The 18321-nt window shown below is 36.0% G+C and overlaps 2 protein-coding genes across 2 annotated transcripts in view; one reads left to right on the top strand and one right to left on the bottom strand.

Annotated features, from left to right (window-relative positions):
- The window catches only part of FBXL13 (F-box and leucine rich repeat protein 13), a 238762-nt gene that overhangs the window by 95034 nt on the left and 125407 nt on the right, over positions 1-18321 (bottom strand). Inside the window, 1 exon segment of the mRNA XM_078149993.1 lies at positions 10512-10641. Within this exon segment, the coding sequence (XP_078006119.1) occupies positions 10512-10641 (130 nt within the window).
- Positions 10358-18321, top strand: part of LRRC17 (leucine rich repeat containing 17) — a 59595-nt gene continuing 51631 nt past the window's right edge. Inside the window, exon 1 of the mRNA XM_020984515.2 lies at positions 10358-10571. The gene's annotated coding sequence lies outside the window, so the exon portion shown is untranslated. The remainder of the gene's footprint in view (positions 10572-18321) is intronic.

The raw sequence follows: 18321 nt of genomic DNA, 5'->3' as shown, positions 1-18321 counted from the left end.
AGATCAACACAGTGATCAACACAGCAAACAGAGAAAGAATGTATATTGCCCAGCATTTCCTAGGATTTAGAAAAGTGCCCGATATATAGTAAGAGCTCAATGAATGCTCATTGACTTTATTGTACACTTCTCCCACTTTTCAAAAGCAGCCACAGACCCACTGCTTTGTGCATTGAGGGAAGAGCAGACAGAAAATAGGGGTACTATAGGCAATCATAACATCTTGGTTCAATTTCAAAAGGTGAAAATGTGGATAAATTTGTCTCCAAGTATGTTCCTATGTAAGCAAATATTGTGTGTGTGTGTGTGTCTATGTAAGAGAGGGCAGAATGCACAAGTAGAGAACCAGGAGCCCACTCTGGCCAAAACACAGAGCCCCTTAAAGAAGGGTAGTATAAAATAAGACTACAAAGTTTAATTATGGCCAGATTGTGGAGAGCCTTGAATTATAAGTGAAGGGATTTTTCCTTTATTTTATAAACAGTGATGAGTAAGTGATGGTTTTTCATCAGGGGAATGACATGATTAGGTACGTGCATTTGGAAGATTACCTTGATACTTTGGGGGATAGAGCACTGGGCTTAGACTTAGTAAGAATTGTATTTGAAACCTGCCTCAGAAACAAGCTGTGTGACCCAGTGCAGATCACTTAACTTTCTGCCTCAGTTTCCTCATCTGTAAAATGGTGATAATATTAGCACCTGCCTCGCAGGGTTGTTCAAATGAGCTCACACGAGAATCTGAGATAATATAAAATGAGATAATATCTGTAAAGTGATTAGCAGTGCCTGACATATGAGTAAGCACTACATAAATATTAGCTATGATGATGTAGTTATAATAGTAGTGTTTTAACAAGAACCCAGATTTCATGACTTTTTAGTCCAGTTTTTTCCTCCACTACACCAGATTTCAGAACTATATTTGGGGTGGGAAGAGAAGGAGCAGAGTCCTTACTCTCCTGTATTTTAAATTAGGGACATCGAAACTTTGCAAATCCTGATAGAACTAAACCCAGGTTACCCTCATCTATTGCCTCAAAAAGAGAAAAAAGATAAATCTTGGCTTCACTGTAGTCCATAATTTTTTTTCAATCATTTTAATCTAAGAGCATGGATTGTTTGTTCAAAAGCCTTGAAGCTCATTGATTAATAAACATTCTCAGTTCCAATTACTGTTGTTTCAGGAATACAATTTATATTGTGAAACCTTCTTACATATCAATTTGAAAACCTTGTTAAGTTCTAGCTTAATGTGTTTTGTTATGTTTATATTTTAGTTCTATTATGTTTTAGCTGAATTATATAGTTATATAAGATTAATTTTTTAACTCAGAGATTTCAGAAGGCAGCTAAATGCCAGACAACAGACATATTATAAGAAATCTGAGTGTGCAAGTGTGCTAAGAGATTATTCAATGCAAAATTCTGAGTGTCTACTTAATTTCAAAAGGCAAAAGAATAAGGCTTAGAAGAGGAGCTTGAAAGCAAAATTAAAGATTTCTTTTAGATTTGAGAAAAAGAATCACAAAATTCACATGGAAAGAAGACATGGAGAGAGTATACACACATATACATACATACATGTACATATAATTTCTCTCTTTAAACAACTGAATGAAAGAGGACATTTATTCCCCGCTAGTAAGTAGGAAAAGAATGGTCAGTGAGATAGCAAGTGTCCCTAATACCACTGACTGAAAGAAAGACCATGGAATCTCTAGGACAGGAGGTTTTAACTTTTTTTTTGTATCATGAACCCTTCTGGCAATCAGGAGAAGCTTATGAACACTTTCTCAGAATGATGTTTGATGCCCACATTCATAATTGAAGGAAATGTTAAATTTCAGTTAGAAATTAAGTGAAAATCAAGATGCATTTTTTTCCCCCATCAATGTTTATGGACATGCTTAAATCTGTCCAAGGGTTCTAGTTAAAGAACCCCTGCTCTAGAGGTTCATCATTCCCCTTCAAGGATGGAAAGCAGAATCCGATGTCTTGTGCAGTATACATCCACGAAGTAGTAACACTGATCTTCTAATACACCAGAGCTTATGCGTTAAATGAATGTTGTCCTTCAGAGTGACTTCAGGGAGCTCAATACTTCTCAAGCAGCTAAGTGGAGCAGTAAATAAAGCATCGGGCCTAGAGTCCGGAAGACTTGTATTCAGATCCAGCTTCATATATCTATTGAGTTACTCTGGGCAAGTCACTTAACTTGGTTTGCCTCAGTTCTTCATCTATAAAATGAGCTGGGAAAGGAAATGGCAAACCACTCTAGTATCTTTGCCAAGAAAACCCCAAATGGGGTGACTGAAAAGATTAAATAACAACAATACTTCTTACAATACTGCTATTACACAAAACATTTAGGAGCTGCCTTCAGAAACTGTTTGCAAACCATGCCAGAAACCCAGTCTCATTGTTCTTGTCATGCAATTTTCTTTCTTTTTAAAATTATACCGTAAATGGCATTACTCATCACCTACCTTTACATCAGACATGGCTCTGAAAAACTTAAGAGTTGTCTCCAAAATTAAAATATTCCTTCAATTAGTGAAGATTTGAAGATAGCTTTCAAAATATTCACAAGAATATGCCTCAGCCTTTGAAGACAAATTCCAAGAGCAGCAACCTGAAAGTTATTGTTGGACCAAGGGCATCGCGTCTGAAAATTACTATACTGAAGAGGACAGCATTCATTTGGATATGTAAATTCCAGGATATTTTTTTTTATTTCATTAGTTGTTTAAAAATAAATCTCCCTAATTTATTACACCTCTTATACATGATCAAATGTATAGAGCACAGACCCACAGTCAGGAAGATTTGGGTTTGAATTCAGCCTGAGATGTTTCCTAGTTGTGTGAATCTGAATCACATAATTTCTCTGAACCTTGCTTTCCTTATCTCTTAAAAAGGGGGGGGGAATAATAAGAGCATCTAACCTTAACATACTACAAAAATGTGAGCTATGTGTTTTCCCAACACAAAGAGAATGTAAAATACTTTCAAAAGATGTAGAATTGTTTTCACTCTCTTCTTTCATAGCTGTAAAGGATCTTAAAGTCTATTTCATTCCACTCCTCCATTTTACAGATAAGGAAACTGAGGCTCAGAGAGGCTAAGAGACTTGCCCAAAATAATATAAATACAAGTGACAGAGTCAAGATATGGACTCAAGTTCTCTGGCTCCAAAACCAATATTCTTTCTACTGTGCATCACGGTTTCGTGGTACTTTGCTTAATGATGATTTTCATTTTTCCAGTCTTCTTTCAAATAAATCTGGTTAATATTTTTCCTAGACATAGCCTCTTTTAGGTTATACTTGTTTGATTAGTGTTCTTCTACAAAAAAGTCTTATACCTACATATTATGGCATGCTGGTAATGCTGGCAGCTCCTACTAGGCCAGAAGGACTTCAAGTATGAGCCTAGTGTTTCTGCTGTTTGGGGTACAGCCTAACACAATAAATTAGAGGTTCGTCAGCAAATGATCTGGCCACCAAGTGATGATTTTTGTCAGTGGCAACCAATAAAAGGTATAAAAATATAGAATGGAGTTCATCCTGGATGATCCCCTTCAGCTTCCATAGCAATGATGGAAGAGCATTGGAAATGGAGGCAGGGAATCCTAAGAACTGCTACCCTTCTTAGTCCATAGGCATTCACTAGAATGTTGGTACATCTTTGTCCAATAAGCTAATATACTTTAAAACCATATATAATGTGTGTGTATGATAAATTAAATTAATATGGACACAGTTTTCCATATATAAAAATCATATCCACATTAATTTTCTCAGTATAAATGAAACTAAAAGACATAAAGAAGTTTCAATTAAGTTGAAGGACATCACACAAGTTTTCCTTAGAGAGAGGAACATAGGAGTTGGTAGAGTTAGTTTCCTCTTTTGTTCAAAGGCAACAAGAAACACAGTTCTACAGGACTCTTGATCATCTTACTTTGTAGTATGCATGACAATTATAAGCAAACAAGCTAGTAAACAGATAAGCTTACCTTATTTTTTGCTAATATCTGTTGCAAAGAATTAAGAGGTAGAAAACTTTTATAAAGCATTTGATCCTCTCCTCCAAACTAAGTTGATTTATACTTTGATGCTTGGTGATTTCAAGGCAAAGTTGGACACTGGGGCAAAAGAAGGCAAAGGGTAATACAGCAAAAAAAAAATTTTTTTTGGAAAAAAGTGATGATTCAAGATCAAGAATAAAAAAGACCAAAGGCTTATGAATTGAAAGCCTCATTATTTATACATTTTTTCTTCAAGAAGAAAGTTGGAAGGCTTTGGGAATACTGAGCAGCAAAGAGCATCACCAAAAAAAACCTATATTATTTTAACAAGGAATCATAAAACTGGAATGAGAAAGGATCTCAAAGGCTATGCAGTACAACTTTAATTTTACAGATCAAGAAACTGAAGCCCAAGGAAGCTAAATGATTTTCCCATGTTCACATAGGTATTCTGTATCAGAGACATAATTTGAACCTTGGACCTCCTGATTCCAAAGTTAGTATTCTTTTCCCTGCACCACATTCCCTCCATTGCTGGTTACTGACTTGGGAGCACTTTTAGAATCTGTTGTCTATCTGCAGGTAAATTGAGAACCAGCCAGAGAAAACATCACAATCAATTTCAAATTGGACCAAAAAAGTGTAAAGATGAGAGGAATAACATGGTATAATGGGGAATGCACTGAAGTTGAAATCAGAATTGATTCTCTACTAGTTAAGATACCACTTAGATGAATTTAATTCAAGTTACCTTGCCCAAATGAGTTACATCCCTTACTACTAAAAGAACTGGTAGATGGTTACTGAAGCACTGTCAATGATATTTTAAAAATCATGGAGAACAGGAAGAGTACTGAAGGACTAGAAAAGGGCAAGTGGTACCCCAATTTTTAAAAAGAGCAAGAGAATGAAATCAGCAAACTATGAGATAATGAATGTGATATTGATACCTGGGAAAATTCTAGAACATATAATGAAAGAGAAAGTGAATATCTAGATTGGGAAGAGAATTAACATGAAGACTAGTATGGCTTCATCAAGAACAAGTCATGTTCTAAAATTATTTTCTTTTTTGATACAATTCTAGAGATCTAGGGAATGCTGCAGATAGAGCTTACCTAGTTTGTTTTTTAGCAAAGCATTTAATTATTTTATGGTAGTATTATAGAAAAATTGGAGATGTGACTAGATCATAGTATCATTAGATAGATTTGGAATGAGTTGAATAGCCAAATGCAAAGAACAGTTGTTACTAGTTCCATGTCATAGAAGGAAAATTCAATGGAGTGGCCTCAAAATCTGTGCTTGGCCTTCTGCTGTTCCACATACTTACCAGTGCCATGGAAAATATGCTTATCAACTGTGCAAATGACAAAAAGCTAGGAGGGATAACTAACTCACTGGATGACAGAGGCAGAATCCAAAAAGGTCTTGAGAAGGTAGAAAACTGGGCTTCATCTATTAAGATGAAATTTAATGTAAAGTCTCACACCTGGGTTTTAAGAAGTTGACTGCATAAATACAAGAAGAGGGAGGCATGGCTAGACAGCAGTTCATCTGGAAAAGATCTAGAGGTTTTGGTGGATTGCAAGGATAATGTGAGTCAACAATGTGATATGGCAGCCAAAAAAACTAATGTGATCTCAAGCTGCAATAAGGGGAATAGCTTCCAGGAAAAGGAAAAGGATAATCCCATTGTACTGTGCCTTGGTCAGGTCACACTTGGAGTACTGACTTTAGTTCTGGGCATCATACATTTTGGAAAAGACACTGATGAGCTGGAGAGCAGCCAGAGGAGGGCAGCCAAGAGGATGAAGGACCTTGAGTCCATGTTATAGGAGGTTAGCTGGAGAAACCAGGAAAGGAAGGCTCAAGGGCAGGGGTTGTTAACCTGGGGTCTGTGGACTGTTAAAGAAAAATGATAACTGCATTTCAATATAAATGGATTCCTTTCTAGTCTTGTTCATTTTACATTACGTATTTAACAACACTCTGAGATAAGATCCACGATTTTTACCAGACTACCAATGGGGTCCTGGTCACAAAAAATTGAAGATCCCTGCTAAAGGGTAACCTAGAACCTGTCTTCAAGAATATGTAGGGCTCTTATATGAAAAAAGGACTAATCTTGCTCTGTTTGGTTACAAAGGGCAGAGACAGGAACAGAGGGTAGAAATTACAAGGAAGCAAATGTCAATAAAAATTTCCTCAAAGTTCAAACTATACAAAGGTGGAATAGACTGCTTTGGCAGGTGGTAGGTTCCACACCCCCTCCACTGGATATCTTTGAGCAAAGGTGAGGTATATTGTTCTTTGAGCAAAGAACTGGCCGAGTATATTGTACTAAAGATTATTTTTGGTTCATGAATTGAATTAGGTGATGACTGACACCCCTTCCATCTCTAAAATTCTTTAATTCTTTGAATACCCAAATCAGGGAGATTATAGATCCATCTAAGTATCTAAAATAGTGAGTATACTAAAGTCTTATCCACAGTAGGCCAGAATAACATGAAATTTTATTAGCTGTACTTTTTATTAATATTTTTTTCTCAAGTCTACTTAAAGTATTATGCCTCTGGTAGGTGCTTCTATATGACAGTATTTTTTGAGCCTGGCTTTCTGGTGTGAGACATCACAATTATGAAGTGAAAAAAAGATTTTATTTACTAAGATTCAAGTTTTTCTAAAAAATAAAATGAAAGATTTCAAGAATCTTAACTATTGGTGAATCACTAATTCCAACATTTTGTCCATTTATAAAGTCATTTAAAATGTGCCTAAGATAAAATGAAAGTTTATGAAACCTTCCATAGAGAAGGAAACTTGAAAGAGAAAGGAAATGAAAGTGAATCTTTCAGATGTAAAGTCATTTCTTGATTTTACAAAATTAGAAATCCAAGAAGAAATATCTTAAAACTAGTAAAGGTAAAGCCCTGCTACAGACCTACTCTAACATCTCACTGTGGCATGGAAGTGACCCCTGAGCTCCCAAAGGCTACAACCAACAAAATAGCAAGTCTCACTAAGCTGAGCAAACTTCAAGTACGGACCTAGTGCTGAACTAGATGTTGTCATATGAAGTCTCGCTGGACTTGACAATTAGCTGTGTTAGCAAACAAAAAAATTCATTTTGGAATATAAGTAAAATTCCATTACAGAGGTAGGTATGCTATGAACATTCAAAAGTCTTCTAAATAATTAAGAGTTCTAGAGTCTTCCATTTGCCATAAGGTGACTCACATTTCGGGCCTACCTTGCTGATTTACTATTTCTTTGTTACTCCTTCCCATTCCCCTACACTCTGCATATGCCCTTGTCATCTCCTTGTGATGCTTCTGTGGACTGATTCCCGGTACTAGCCAAAGATTAGGACTCAACATCACCCAGCAAAATGAAGTAGCAACCAGACCTAATTAATCCATGTAATGACAGTGAAGAGTAAGAACAAATTTTAGAAAACTGGCAGCTTTTCACTAGTGAAATGGAATAGGGTTCATACATATTTTTCACTTTCAAATGATCCCATCCTCATTTACATTATATCGAAGCAGTGAATTTTCTTGAAGTAAAACTCTGTGTGTGTGTGTGTGAGAGCACGTGCATGTGTGTATTTTTAAGTTTAGAAACCTACCATTTTATTGCCTATAAGTTGTGTCTGAATTTTAATGTTCTTGAGTGAATGATAATACTGAACTCATTGTTTATACTTATTTGCATCTGTTAAACATTTTGGTAAACAATTGCTTAAGAAAGATAATTTGAAAAAAGTTCTTGTCTGTGAGCAGTTCAATTTCATTTATTTTAGTCAAATATAAACTGTGTCAATGTCCTCAGTGTTTACTGAATGTGTTAATAGCTCTATATTTAATCTGTTTCATTTAGTTGCTTGGTTACACCAATTCTGCTGTTCACTATGAGGTTGGTTACACTCTATTCTCTGCCCTAATTTCACCATATATGCAGTATTATGTTTGGTTTTGGGTGACACATTTTAAAAAGAATATTTGCAAGCTAGAGCATATTCAGAGGAGGGTGACCAGGATAGTGAGGAAATAAGTTCAAAAGTTAAAAGAACTGGGAATGTTTAGCCTGGAGAACAGAAGATTTGGAGGGGACATGATAACTGTCTGTCATGTGGAACAGACATAAGCTTTATTCTGCTTAGGGTAGAACTAGAAGCAATGGGTGGAAGCTACAAAGTGGCTGATTCATGAGGGAAAATCTTACTAACTATTGGACTGTCTAAAAATGAGATTAACTGCTTCAAAGAAATTGTGAGTTCTTTGTGGCTTTCTCCATGGCTGGAGGTCTTCAGAGGTTGAAAGACCACTTATCAGGGATATCATAGAAGGAATTCCTGAACAAGTGTCCACTGGACCAGGAGGCCTTGGATGGCCAACACCAAGATGCTAGGATTCTATCATTTTGCATTATTCAGCACATTCCAAAGCAAGAAACTTGTGCTGATCCCTGTGCACTATAGTTCTCTTTGTGACCAGCAGGAACTGGCTGGCCTGGTTACAAAATGCAATCCTTTGCCAGAGCAAAACTCACTTCTACACATGCTGATTGAACCCATGACCTTCACCTCATTAGCCCTGTACTAAACAGTAAAAAACACACCCACACTTAGATTAGAAGACTCGAAAGAAACAAGTTTTCATGCCTTCAGCCACTTCATTGATATTTGTCACGTATCCACAAACGTGTCCTCTATAGCTGTAGACTTGTTGGGCTGTAGCAACTTGGTTTTTTTTTTTGTCTACTAATAAAATATATGTCAGATCCTACTACAGCAAACTCCTACCTATTACTCTAATACTTTTATCATAATAGAATTCTGGCTGAATATTGGTTGAAATGTACAACCACTGGATGGGGCTTGAAAATTTTTCCATCATCCACGATTTTATTAAAATGTTTTCATTCTAATATTGTACCCCATATCATATATTAACTCCCTACAATTTGAATGTAAAATACTTCCCAAACTTTAATTTCAAATGTGACACAATTCATATATAAATTAATAGATTTCTAAAATGACACAATTTCAAAATGGGTCTAGTGACTTTTTCAGGGATTACAGGGATTCACATCAGGTTCCTGGGAATAAATAGATATTGGGAGAACAAATTAAAACAGAGTCTGGGATAGTTAAACTATACTTACTAATACCCAAAGATTCTGAAGCAGGAACTAGGTTTTTATTCTGGTATCTGCCCAAGGGAAGAATTCCCCCATTTATTTATCTACGCCCAGATGGTAATCTTGGCACCAATGCCACATACCTATGGCAAAGGGCAGCTTTGTTACTCTCCACCTAGAGGAATGGTGTACAAGTTGGAAAACACTTTGTCAGGTAAGACAAGGATGAACAAATAGATGAAATAATTCTCAAAGATACAGGACAAAATTCACCCCAAAGGCAGAAGAGATATTATTTGTTGATAATAATAGCTCTAGTAAAATATCTGAGGGCAACTAAGTGGCGCAATGGATAGAGTGCTGGGTCTAGAGTCAAGAAGACTCATCTTCCTGAGTTCAAATTCAGCTTCAGACACTTACTAGCTGTGTGACCGTGGGCAAGTCACTTATCCCTGTTTGCCTCAATTTCCTCATCTGTAAAATGAGCTGGAGAAGGAAATGGCAAACCGTTCCAATATCTTTGCCAAGAAAACCCCAAACAGGGTCATGAAGAGTTGAACATGACTCAAAAACGACTATACAGAAAAACTAGATTATCTACCTTGACAGACTTTTGCAATATCCTCACCTAATCCACAGCTACTTCCTCTGTTCATGCTTACCATTACCTTTCACACATACACACTTCTAAAATTTCCTTTTCCAATTCAGCAAGCATTTGTTTAAAAACAAAAACAAAAACCAGAAAAACCAACAATTATCCCTGCCCTCAATGAGCTAACATTGTACGTTATGTTTTTAGGAACCCAAGTTCTAGCAGGGAGCTCAATTTCTTTACATGTGACGTGAAAACTCTAACTTTACAATGGATTTTTTTGTGACATTTACTTTCTCCTTGATGAATACCCTTGCATTGCATTTATAACTTTCCATATTATTTAGTCTCAGAAAACACATGTGTGAGTTATTTGCCTTTTCAGGAAATCATGCAAGTTCTCTTACAAAGGTTTTAATTTATTTTTGCATTCATGTTTGCATGAAGCTGCTTTCAAAACTCAAGTTTTGGAATTCAAATTGCACTTCCCCCAAAATTACTCATTTTTTTCATCCAATAAGTTTGTAAATGTGATGCTTAAATGGAAAGGAGCCAAAAGCCTATACTACTATTCCTGAGGAAAATCTAAGCAGCTGTGGCTGTGTAATTTAAAACCTCTGAAGAGTCTGCTGCAGTACTAGCCCTGCGTTATTTTAACATGAGGACTGGATGCAGACAGTTCTCCAAGAGATCCCCTTACCCACCGCATGAAAAAAAGAAGTGAAAGACAAACCTGAGTACAACCTGAAAGGTCCAAATCGGTGATCTTGTGGCATCCTTTGCCTAAACTCAGGTACTGTAAACCTTTCTCTGTGAATTTCCTGCAATAAGCCAAACTAAGTTTCTGTAAGTTGGGGAAACATCTGAAAAGAAAAACCGGGAAAAGAGGAGATGAGAAGAGGGAATGGTCATTATGGTTCACTGCAGAATTCATTTCAGCTGTTTGCTTGCATTTTTCTTAACACACAGTGACTAAACAAAGTAAGATTGTTAACTGGACATCCTCTGTTCTGATGTTTAATAAGTTTTTTTTGGGCGGGGGCTAGGGTGTGGAGTAGATCTGCAGTAGTGGAAAGACTTCTTTTCATGCTGAAGAAACTAAGATTGGCAGTAAAATTTCAGAACTATTTGGAGCTAGGGTTAGAATTAGTTTCAAATGAAAATCTCTCAAAGGAGATTAACTTAAAAGTTTAAGAGAACTAACTTTCAAAAGCCCACTGGGGATGCATGCATATTTTTTGAAAACTAGCATATTTTTAAAAACAAAGTTGCAAGATTTGTTCTCTTGTTTTATTGTAAGTTTTATCGGTGGGACATCAAAATTAGAATTCCAACAAAGGATGCTATAAGTGTGCAAAGAACAAATACTCTGTAAGATTTTCTCTGCTGATGAATTATTATTATACAAGATTGTTAGAGATTTGACTTAAAAGCACATTGTCAAAAACAATAAAAAATGAATCTGGAATCATAATTGCCTTAGAAATGGGAGACACCTAGAGCAATTCCCTCATTTCACATTTGGGAAAACTGAGGACCGTAGGGATTAAGTAGGTTTCTCAAGGTGACTCATCTAACTAGTGGCAGAAATGGGACTAGAACCAGATCTACTGGATCAGTTTCCAAAGCTCTTTCCAAGTTGTAAGTGGTTATTCAAAAGGAATCTAAAAAGTTACTTTTAAAGTGGAAAATTTTATTTTTAAATGAATTTTTACCATTTATAGTATCAATCAACCATTTCCAGTACCAATCTTTAAAAAAGGCTAATCTACTATGATTAAATGAACTTATAATAGTATAGTGCAAATGGTTTGATGTGGATATGATATAAATAAGAAAATACATCATAGATTATGAATCTTTGGAGAATTAAAACAGAGCAGTTACAACCATGCCACAATGACCAAAATGAAGGCTTCCAGAGAGATGAAATGTAATTAGAATGAGTCTATTCTACTGTGCTCTTTGAGCTTTCGGTTTCAGGACAGTCTTTAGGCAATTTTCCAAGGCAGCCCAAGTCTAGCATTTCAGAAAGTGCAAGAACTCCCACTACTGACAACTTCTAAGGAAGAGGAATAAGTCATTGTTATGGAAACCAACAACATGCGTTTGTAATTGACAACGTTGCAGAACAAAATTAAAGGACAAAAAAGAAGAAGGCAGGGGAAATGGTTGTGAAAAAAAAATCCAGAAGACTTAAGTTCATATTCAATGAAAAGATAAAATAAAACACATACACATATTATTATTAATTTTATTTCCAATAATTTGAAACACACTTGTCTACATGAAACAGATTACCCCACTCATGCTGAATTTTTTTGAACAAAACATAATTTTTCTCTCTCCTACAGCTCGTATTCAAAACACATGATGAAACATTTTAGTATCTTTAATGTTGCTCTGACTCAGATCAACAGCTCAGTGAGGAGATGAGATAGCTTTAGCAGAAATAGTCCAGGCCACTCCCCTCCGTTGCTTGGAGCTTCTAAAATGATCCAAAGGGCTGTTGATAAGATCTTGAGAATATACACTTCATCTTCACTCTTTTCAGGTGAATACTGAGAGTAAGCGGGGAAAATACAATTTCCTTCCATCTATACTCAGATGTCCAAAGACCAGTTGGACACACTGAAGGATATCTAACAACAGGAACTATTAAGCAAAATAAATATTCCAAAGAATCTTGTGGAATCCCCCTCCATGGCAGTATTTTAAAATGAGAATCTACACTTATTTCACAAGGATGGACCAGACATAGATCTTTTAGGAAGAAGGCAAAGGGATGCATAGTCATGTGACATTTCAGTATTTTGACCAATACTATGCATCCCTTTGCTTCCACATAATGAGTCAAATCCACTATTTCAAAGATGGAAATCTGTTAGAGTAAAAAAGCTGCACTTCCATAAACTGAAAAATTACCAAATTAATGGGACTACCAATGACTTGTCTTCAGAATGGAAAACCGTAAGTGTGGAAATCCACAGGGCACTTCTCAACTGTTTGTCTTTTTTTAAGTTTTTCCAGAGGAAATGATTGTTGGAGGTGTATATTTCCTAATGGTGGGAGAACTATCAGTTGACAGTGAAATCTCATTTGGCAAATTTTAATTAACACTGCTATGTTTCATTCTGAGTTTGACACAGAAATGTGTCCCCTGCTGAGCAAGAGTTGATCCCTCATTTTCAAACCCTGAGACCATTCATGTAATCCTATTTCTGACTTGTTTTAGTTTATATTTTTTACTTTGTGTTTCACCTTTTCCCAGTTACCTAGTTTCTTGTGGAATTCTTTCCACTCATTTTAATATTACTAATTTTTGGCTGCTATTATGTATAGAATATTATCATTCTTTTGGAAACTTTGGTGGGCATTTTTAAGTAAGGTTTAAGAATGCTCAGCACACAAGGTAGTTACTACTATAAGAAATATGAAATTACATTTTTACATGAAGTTTTACTGGAAGGTCTTATCTGTGATCACAGTCAGTTTCTGACGTAATCACATTGAGATGTGAATGTTAATCTCTCAAGAGTTGTTGTTGTTTCATAAAATAGAACCTGTAAAGAAAATCCAAATACAGCAGTTAGGCCACACTCATAGACCCTTTGTAATAGTCAAATCAAGTTAGGTACTATCCATTCACTTCCTCTATCATGAAAGAAATGAAGAAATAGATAGAAAGCTCTGTCGATGGGGAATCTACCATCTACCTGCTAAGACAAGGCATTCATACAAAAAAATAGCAAAAACATTAGCACAAATTTGCTATAAGTGCTAAAAATTCAGAGAAAGGAGAGATCCTTGGGGAATTAAGTAGATAGAGAAAGCTTAATGGGATTTAAGTTATGTAGGATTTGGATTAACAGAGAGGAGTGAAAAAAGGAAAACAGGTAAGAGAAGGGGCAGAATGATGGAACAAGATGTAAATGAGCATGTGGGGGACAATAAGTGGAGGATTTCTATATGAAAATAGTTTATGATAAGGTTGGATGGGTACTGTAGAGTTTATGAAAGGTCCTAAATGCTAGGTTGAACTAAATCATTCAGGTAGTAGGAAATTACAGCAGGTTCTCAGGTGGGGAGTAAAATGTATGATAGTGGTGGAAGAAGGATCATAACAAGTGGGTAAATTCAAGAGTCGTTTCTAAGTAGATTGAGAAGACGGTCATTGACTGGACATACAGAACAAAGGAAAAACACTCAGCAGCTTTGAGCCTAGGGGAATTTGGAGAACAGTAATACTGTTAAGAGAAAGGGAAAAGATAAAACAAGAACTTCATACATTGTAAAAGGTGACAGGCTCAGTTTTGGACTTAATGAATTCAAGTGGAAGAGTCATAAAGTCAACCAAAAATATGGAGCTGGGGCTCTGATATGAATTTATCAACATAGCAGTAATGGCTATCTAACTGAGAAGATGGATAAGCACTCTGAGGGAGTAAATGAAGAAGGATAATAATAAAAGTTTCATATATATGATGCTTTAAAATTTACAAAGCATTTTACACAATTTACCTCATTTGATCCTGCTATTGTAGAGAGTTGCTATTATTATCTTTATTTAACAGATGAGAGAACTGAAGCTAAGAAAGGTTCAGTGACTAGCCCATGGTCATACAGCTGGGAAGTGTCTGAATCAGGACTTGAACTCAGATCTTCCTAATTAAAGGAAGATGTGCCATTCTGCCACCTATCTGCCTCAAGAGAAGAGGTCTCCTGAGGGGCAGCTAGGTAGCGTAGTGGATAGAACACTGGCCCTGGAGTCAGGAGGACCTGAATTCAAATCTGACCTCAGACACTTGACATTTAACAGCTGTGTGACCCTGGGCAAGTCACTTAACCCCCTTGCCCAGACCCCCCCAAAAAAGAGAGAGAGAAGAGAGAGAGAGAGAGAGAGAGAGAGAGAGAGAGAGAGAGAGAGAGAGAGAGAGAGAGAGAGAGAAGAGGCCTGAGGATGGAAACTTTTAAATATGCTCATGGTTAATGGAATAAAAAAAAATTAAACTTGTCAGGGAATGTGTTAAGATAGTTACGAAAAGAACCAGGAGAAGCCAGAATAAAGAGAAAGCATGAAAGGCCAGCTTCCTGAAGGGGAGGATGATTCATCAAAGAGACCAAAGAGGAGGATGACTAAGAATATCTTGTATAGTGTTATTACATGTAGTAGAAGCTCTTTGCTGAATGAATTGGAATTATTGGTTTTGGGTAAAATTCTGATTGATGAATAGTGAAGGGGACTGATTAGACAAAAACATCACCTAGCTCTATGACACAGAATTCAAAACACAACTGAAAGTGAGTATAGCATAGTGGGTAAAATACTGCCATACAAATAGGAAAATGGAGAGAAGATGGCACTAAGGAGACCCAGTAAAACCAGATTGCAGGGGATTAAGGAAGTGGATTGTAGGAAAATAAAGAAAGGAGACTGTAAATAAAGACTTTCTTAGAATAAGCATAATTTCAGAAAGCCTGAGCAAATCCTTCAAGTGTTTGGGAAATGGAATAAAATGCTGAATGAAAGCAATCTTTTAGTTGCTATATTCCTATGTGAAGCCCAGAGAGAAGGCAGCTTTATTCCTCTCATTGTGGCAATTAATTAGTTTAGAGAGTAATAGGGAAAACAGGGGAAATGAAAAAAAGGAAAAAGAAGAATATGCCTTTAAGAAGTATATTTTTGTCACGTGAGCAGAACAATCAGTGTCACTTTCTTTATCATCATCTTTATCATTTACTTAGCATTCTCTTAACAAGAACAATTAGGAAGTAAAAATCCAATTTATCTCTTTTTGGCATAGGTTCTTAGCTTTTTGTGTGTGTATATGTGTTATGGTTCCCTCTGGCAGTTCGGTGAAGCCATCTCAGAAGAACGTTTAAAACATAAAATTGGGGGAAAAATCCTCTATTACAGCTTTTTATAAATATAAACTTGTAAAATTCAAATGTATGAAAAGCTAAACTGACAAAAGAGGTGACTGAGGAATATTTATTCATATTAGATAATATTCATATTAATTATAATATAACACTAATAATACCTACATTCAACAAACATTTATTATGTGCCTACTATGGGCAAGGCACTGAGAGTACTAACACAGATCCTGTACATGACCTTGTACTTGGTATGCTTTGTCCCCGGGGACACAAAGATGAAAAGCATATAGCTGTTGGTGCTAAGGAGCAACAATTTAGGAGGGGAGAGAAAATCTGAACACAAGATGGTCTAACACAAGGGAGGACGTAACAAGTACCACCTAAGAGGCACAAACAAAGTGCCATGGGAAATCAGAGATGGGAGAACTAACTTCAGGCTAGGGGGAAACAAGGGAAACAATTATGGAAAAAGTACAAGTCTTAAATAATCTATAGGATTTCAACAATTTGAGGGTTGGGAAGAGGGTAGGACATACCATGAGCAAAGCCACCTAACTAGGAAAATTTGAAGTATGTTTGGGCAACAGTAAATGATCTAGTTTGACTACAGCAAAAGGGATATGGAAGAGTGAGTTATGGCCAGATTGTGGAGAGCTTTGCATGCCAGCTTAAGAGCCACTAAAGGCTTCTGAGCACAAGTATGCCATGATTAGAACTATGTTTTAGGAAAATGAATATGGTGGGAGTGTACACAAAGTACAATGGAAATCGATGAACCAATTAGAAGGCTATTGCCATAATCTACATGAGACGTACTAAAGGCATGAAATAGGATGATGGCAAGGGAAAAGAGAGGAGGTGATAAATAGGAAAGATGCGGCAGAGGTAGAATCTACAGGTCATGGAAATTAATTGAATGGTAGGGGTCGAGGCAAAGGGGGGAATAAAGAACAATTACTAAGTTTTGAGCCCCAGGTAACCATTCAAAGTGATGGAAGGATCAGGAGGAGAAGCAGAGTCTTTGCCTATTTTGTATGAATTCAGCTTTAGACATTATGAACTTGAAGTATAAGGAGAATGCCCAGTGGTAACTGGAAATGTGTGACTTGAACTCAGGATGAAAACAAGAAGATACAACAAAGAAGTAATGGTGGGAGCTGTGGGACGGATAAGATCATAAATTCAATTCAACAATATTACGTACCGCAAGAGGAGGAAAGGAGATTTAAAAGGCAAGAGAAAAGGCTATAATTCCCACTAAATGCTGAAAGATGGACTAGATGAGATTCAACATTTACATCAAGCCCTATTATTGTTTTACGTAGTCCAGAAAAATTATCTACATAATTCCCCTTGAGGGAGGGACTGAGATGAAATTCAGGAATCAACGTTTAAATTGGTGTAAGTTTCCTTTGTCTTCTTAATCGCTTTCCATAAGAGGCATTGACAAACAGTAATTTGTCCAAAAAAGACAAAACAGAAAAGAGGATATTAGATAGGATGTCACTCTACTTCTGAAGAATTAAGAAATGGATATGTATTTGTATTTTATGTTTGCTTCACTTTTTCCCCCCTTTTTTAGACCAGACTCATGATATAGGGAACTAAATTCCAGATGAGAAAACTCTCTTTCTAAGGCAGGGCCTCACCTACTCTGCACTATCAATCTTAAGAGAATTGTCTAGGGTACTAAGAGAACTGAAGTAACTCACCCAGGGTCACATATGCAGTTTGTAGCAGGGATGGGACTTGAACCCTGGTGTTCCTGACTCCTAGGTTCACTTTCCTCTATCCATTATGCCACACTGACTCTCATATAAGTTTCATATACTGCATTTTTTAAAAATTATGACACAACTCATAACTAGGAGAAAAAATTATTTCTTTAAATATAAATAATAATAAAATTATGTTTTCCTATAGGATACCAGGCATTGTGCCTATTTACAGCTCATCATCCACTATTTTTTTCTATAAAACTTTAAAATACCATATTATAATCACATGTGTCTTCAGAAACCCCAAAGAAGCTATGTCTCTAGAATTTTATCTAAAAATTAAAGAATGTTAGTTTTGGGTTGTGATTAACTATAAATTTATACATTACATATATGTGAGATATTATGCAATGAGGGGCTATATTTTTCTGGTAACAATAAAAAATTATGTTTAGAACATTATAATTATTCTAAAATTAAGTTCTTTGGCAAGTCCTTTCATCATAAAGATAACTGACTACTGTCAACTGTTCAAAAAAGCCTATATGAATCCTTAATGTCTCATATATAAAACTATAGCTAGAGGATGAATTTTCAGAGAATTAATTTTTGTTTCTACTGGCTTAAGGAACTGTAAGTCTTACCTCTTTCCATACAAATGGAAAAATATTGCAAGTATAGATCAGTTTTCCCAAAATAGCTGTTCAAACCTTTTCTGCTTTCTTTAAGTTCCCAAACTCACTTCTCCCTCCTCTAAATTATCAGGAGATATTCCCATTTCCTAATTTACTGAGGAGATTGGGAACCTCTGATATGAAATGTCTCAATTTCTTTTCTTCACACCTTGAAATACCTTCTTAAAATATTTTATTTTCCCCCATTACATGTAAAACAATTTTTAACATTCGTTGTTGTTTTTTTTAAGTTTTGAGTTCCAAATTC

Source organism: Phascolarctos cinereus, unplaced genomic scaffold (genome assembly GCF_003287225.1).
Source record: "Phascolarctos cinereus isolate Bilbo 61053 unplaced genomic scaffold, phaCin_HiC Scaffold_1;HRSCAF=81, whole genome shotgun sequence".
Lineage (NCBI taxonomy): Eukaryota > Metazoa > Chordata > Mammalia > Diprotodontia > Phascolarctidae > Phascolarctos > Phascolarctos cinereus.
The sequence above is the reverse complement of the archived record's forward strand: the minus strand, read 5'-3'. Positions and strand labels throughout refer to the sequence as shown.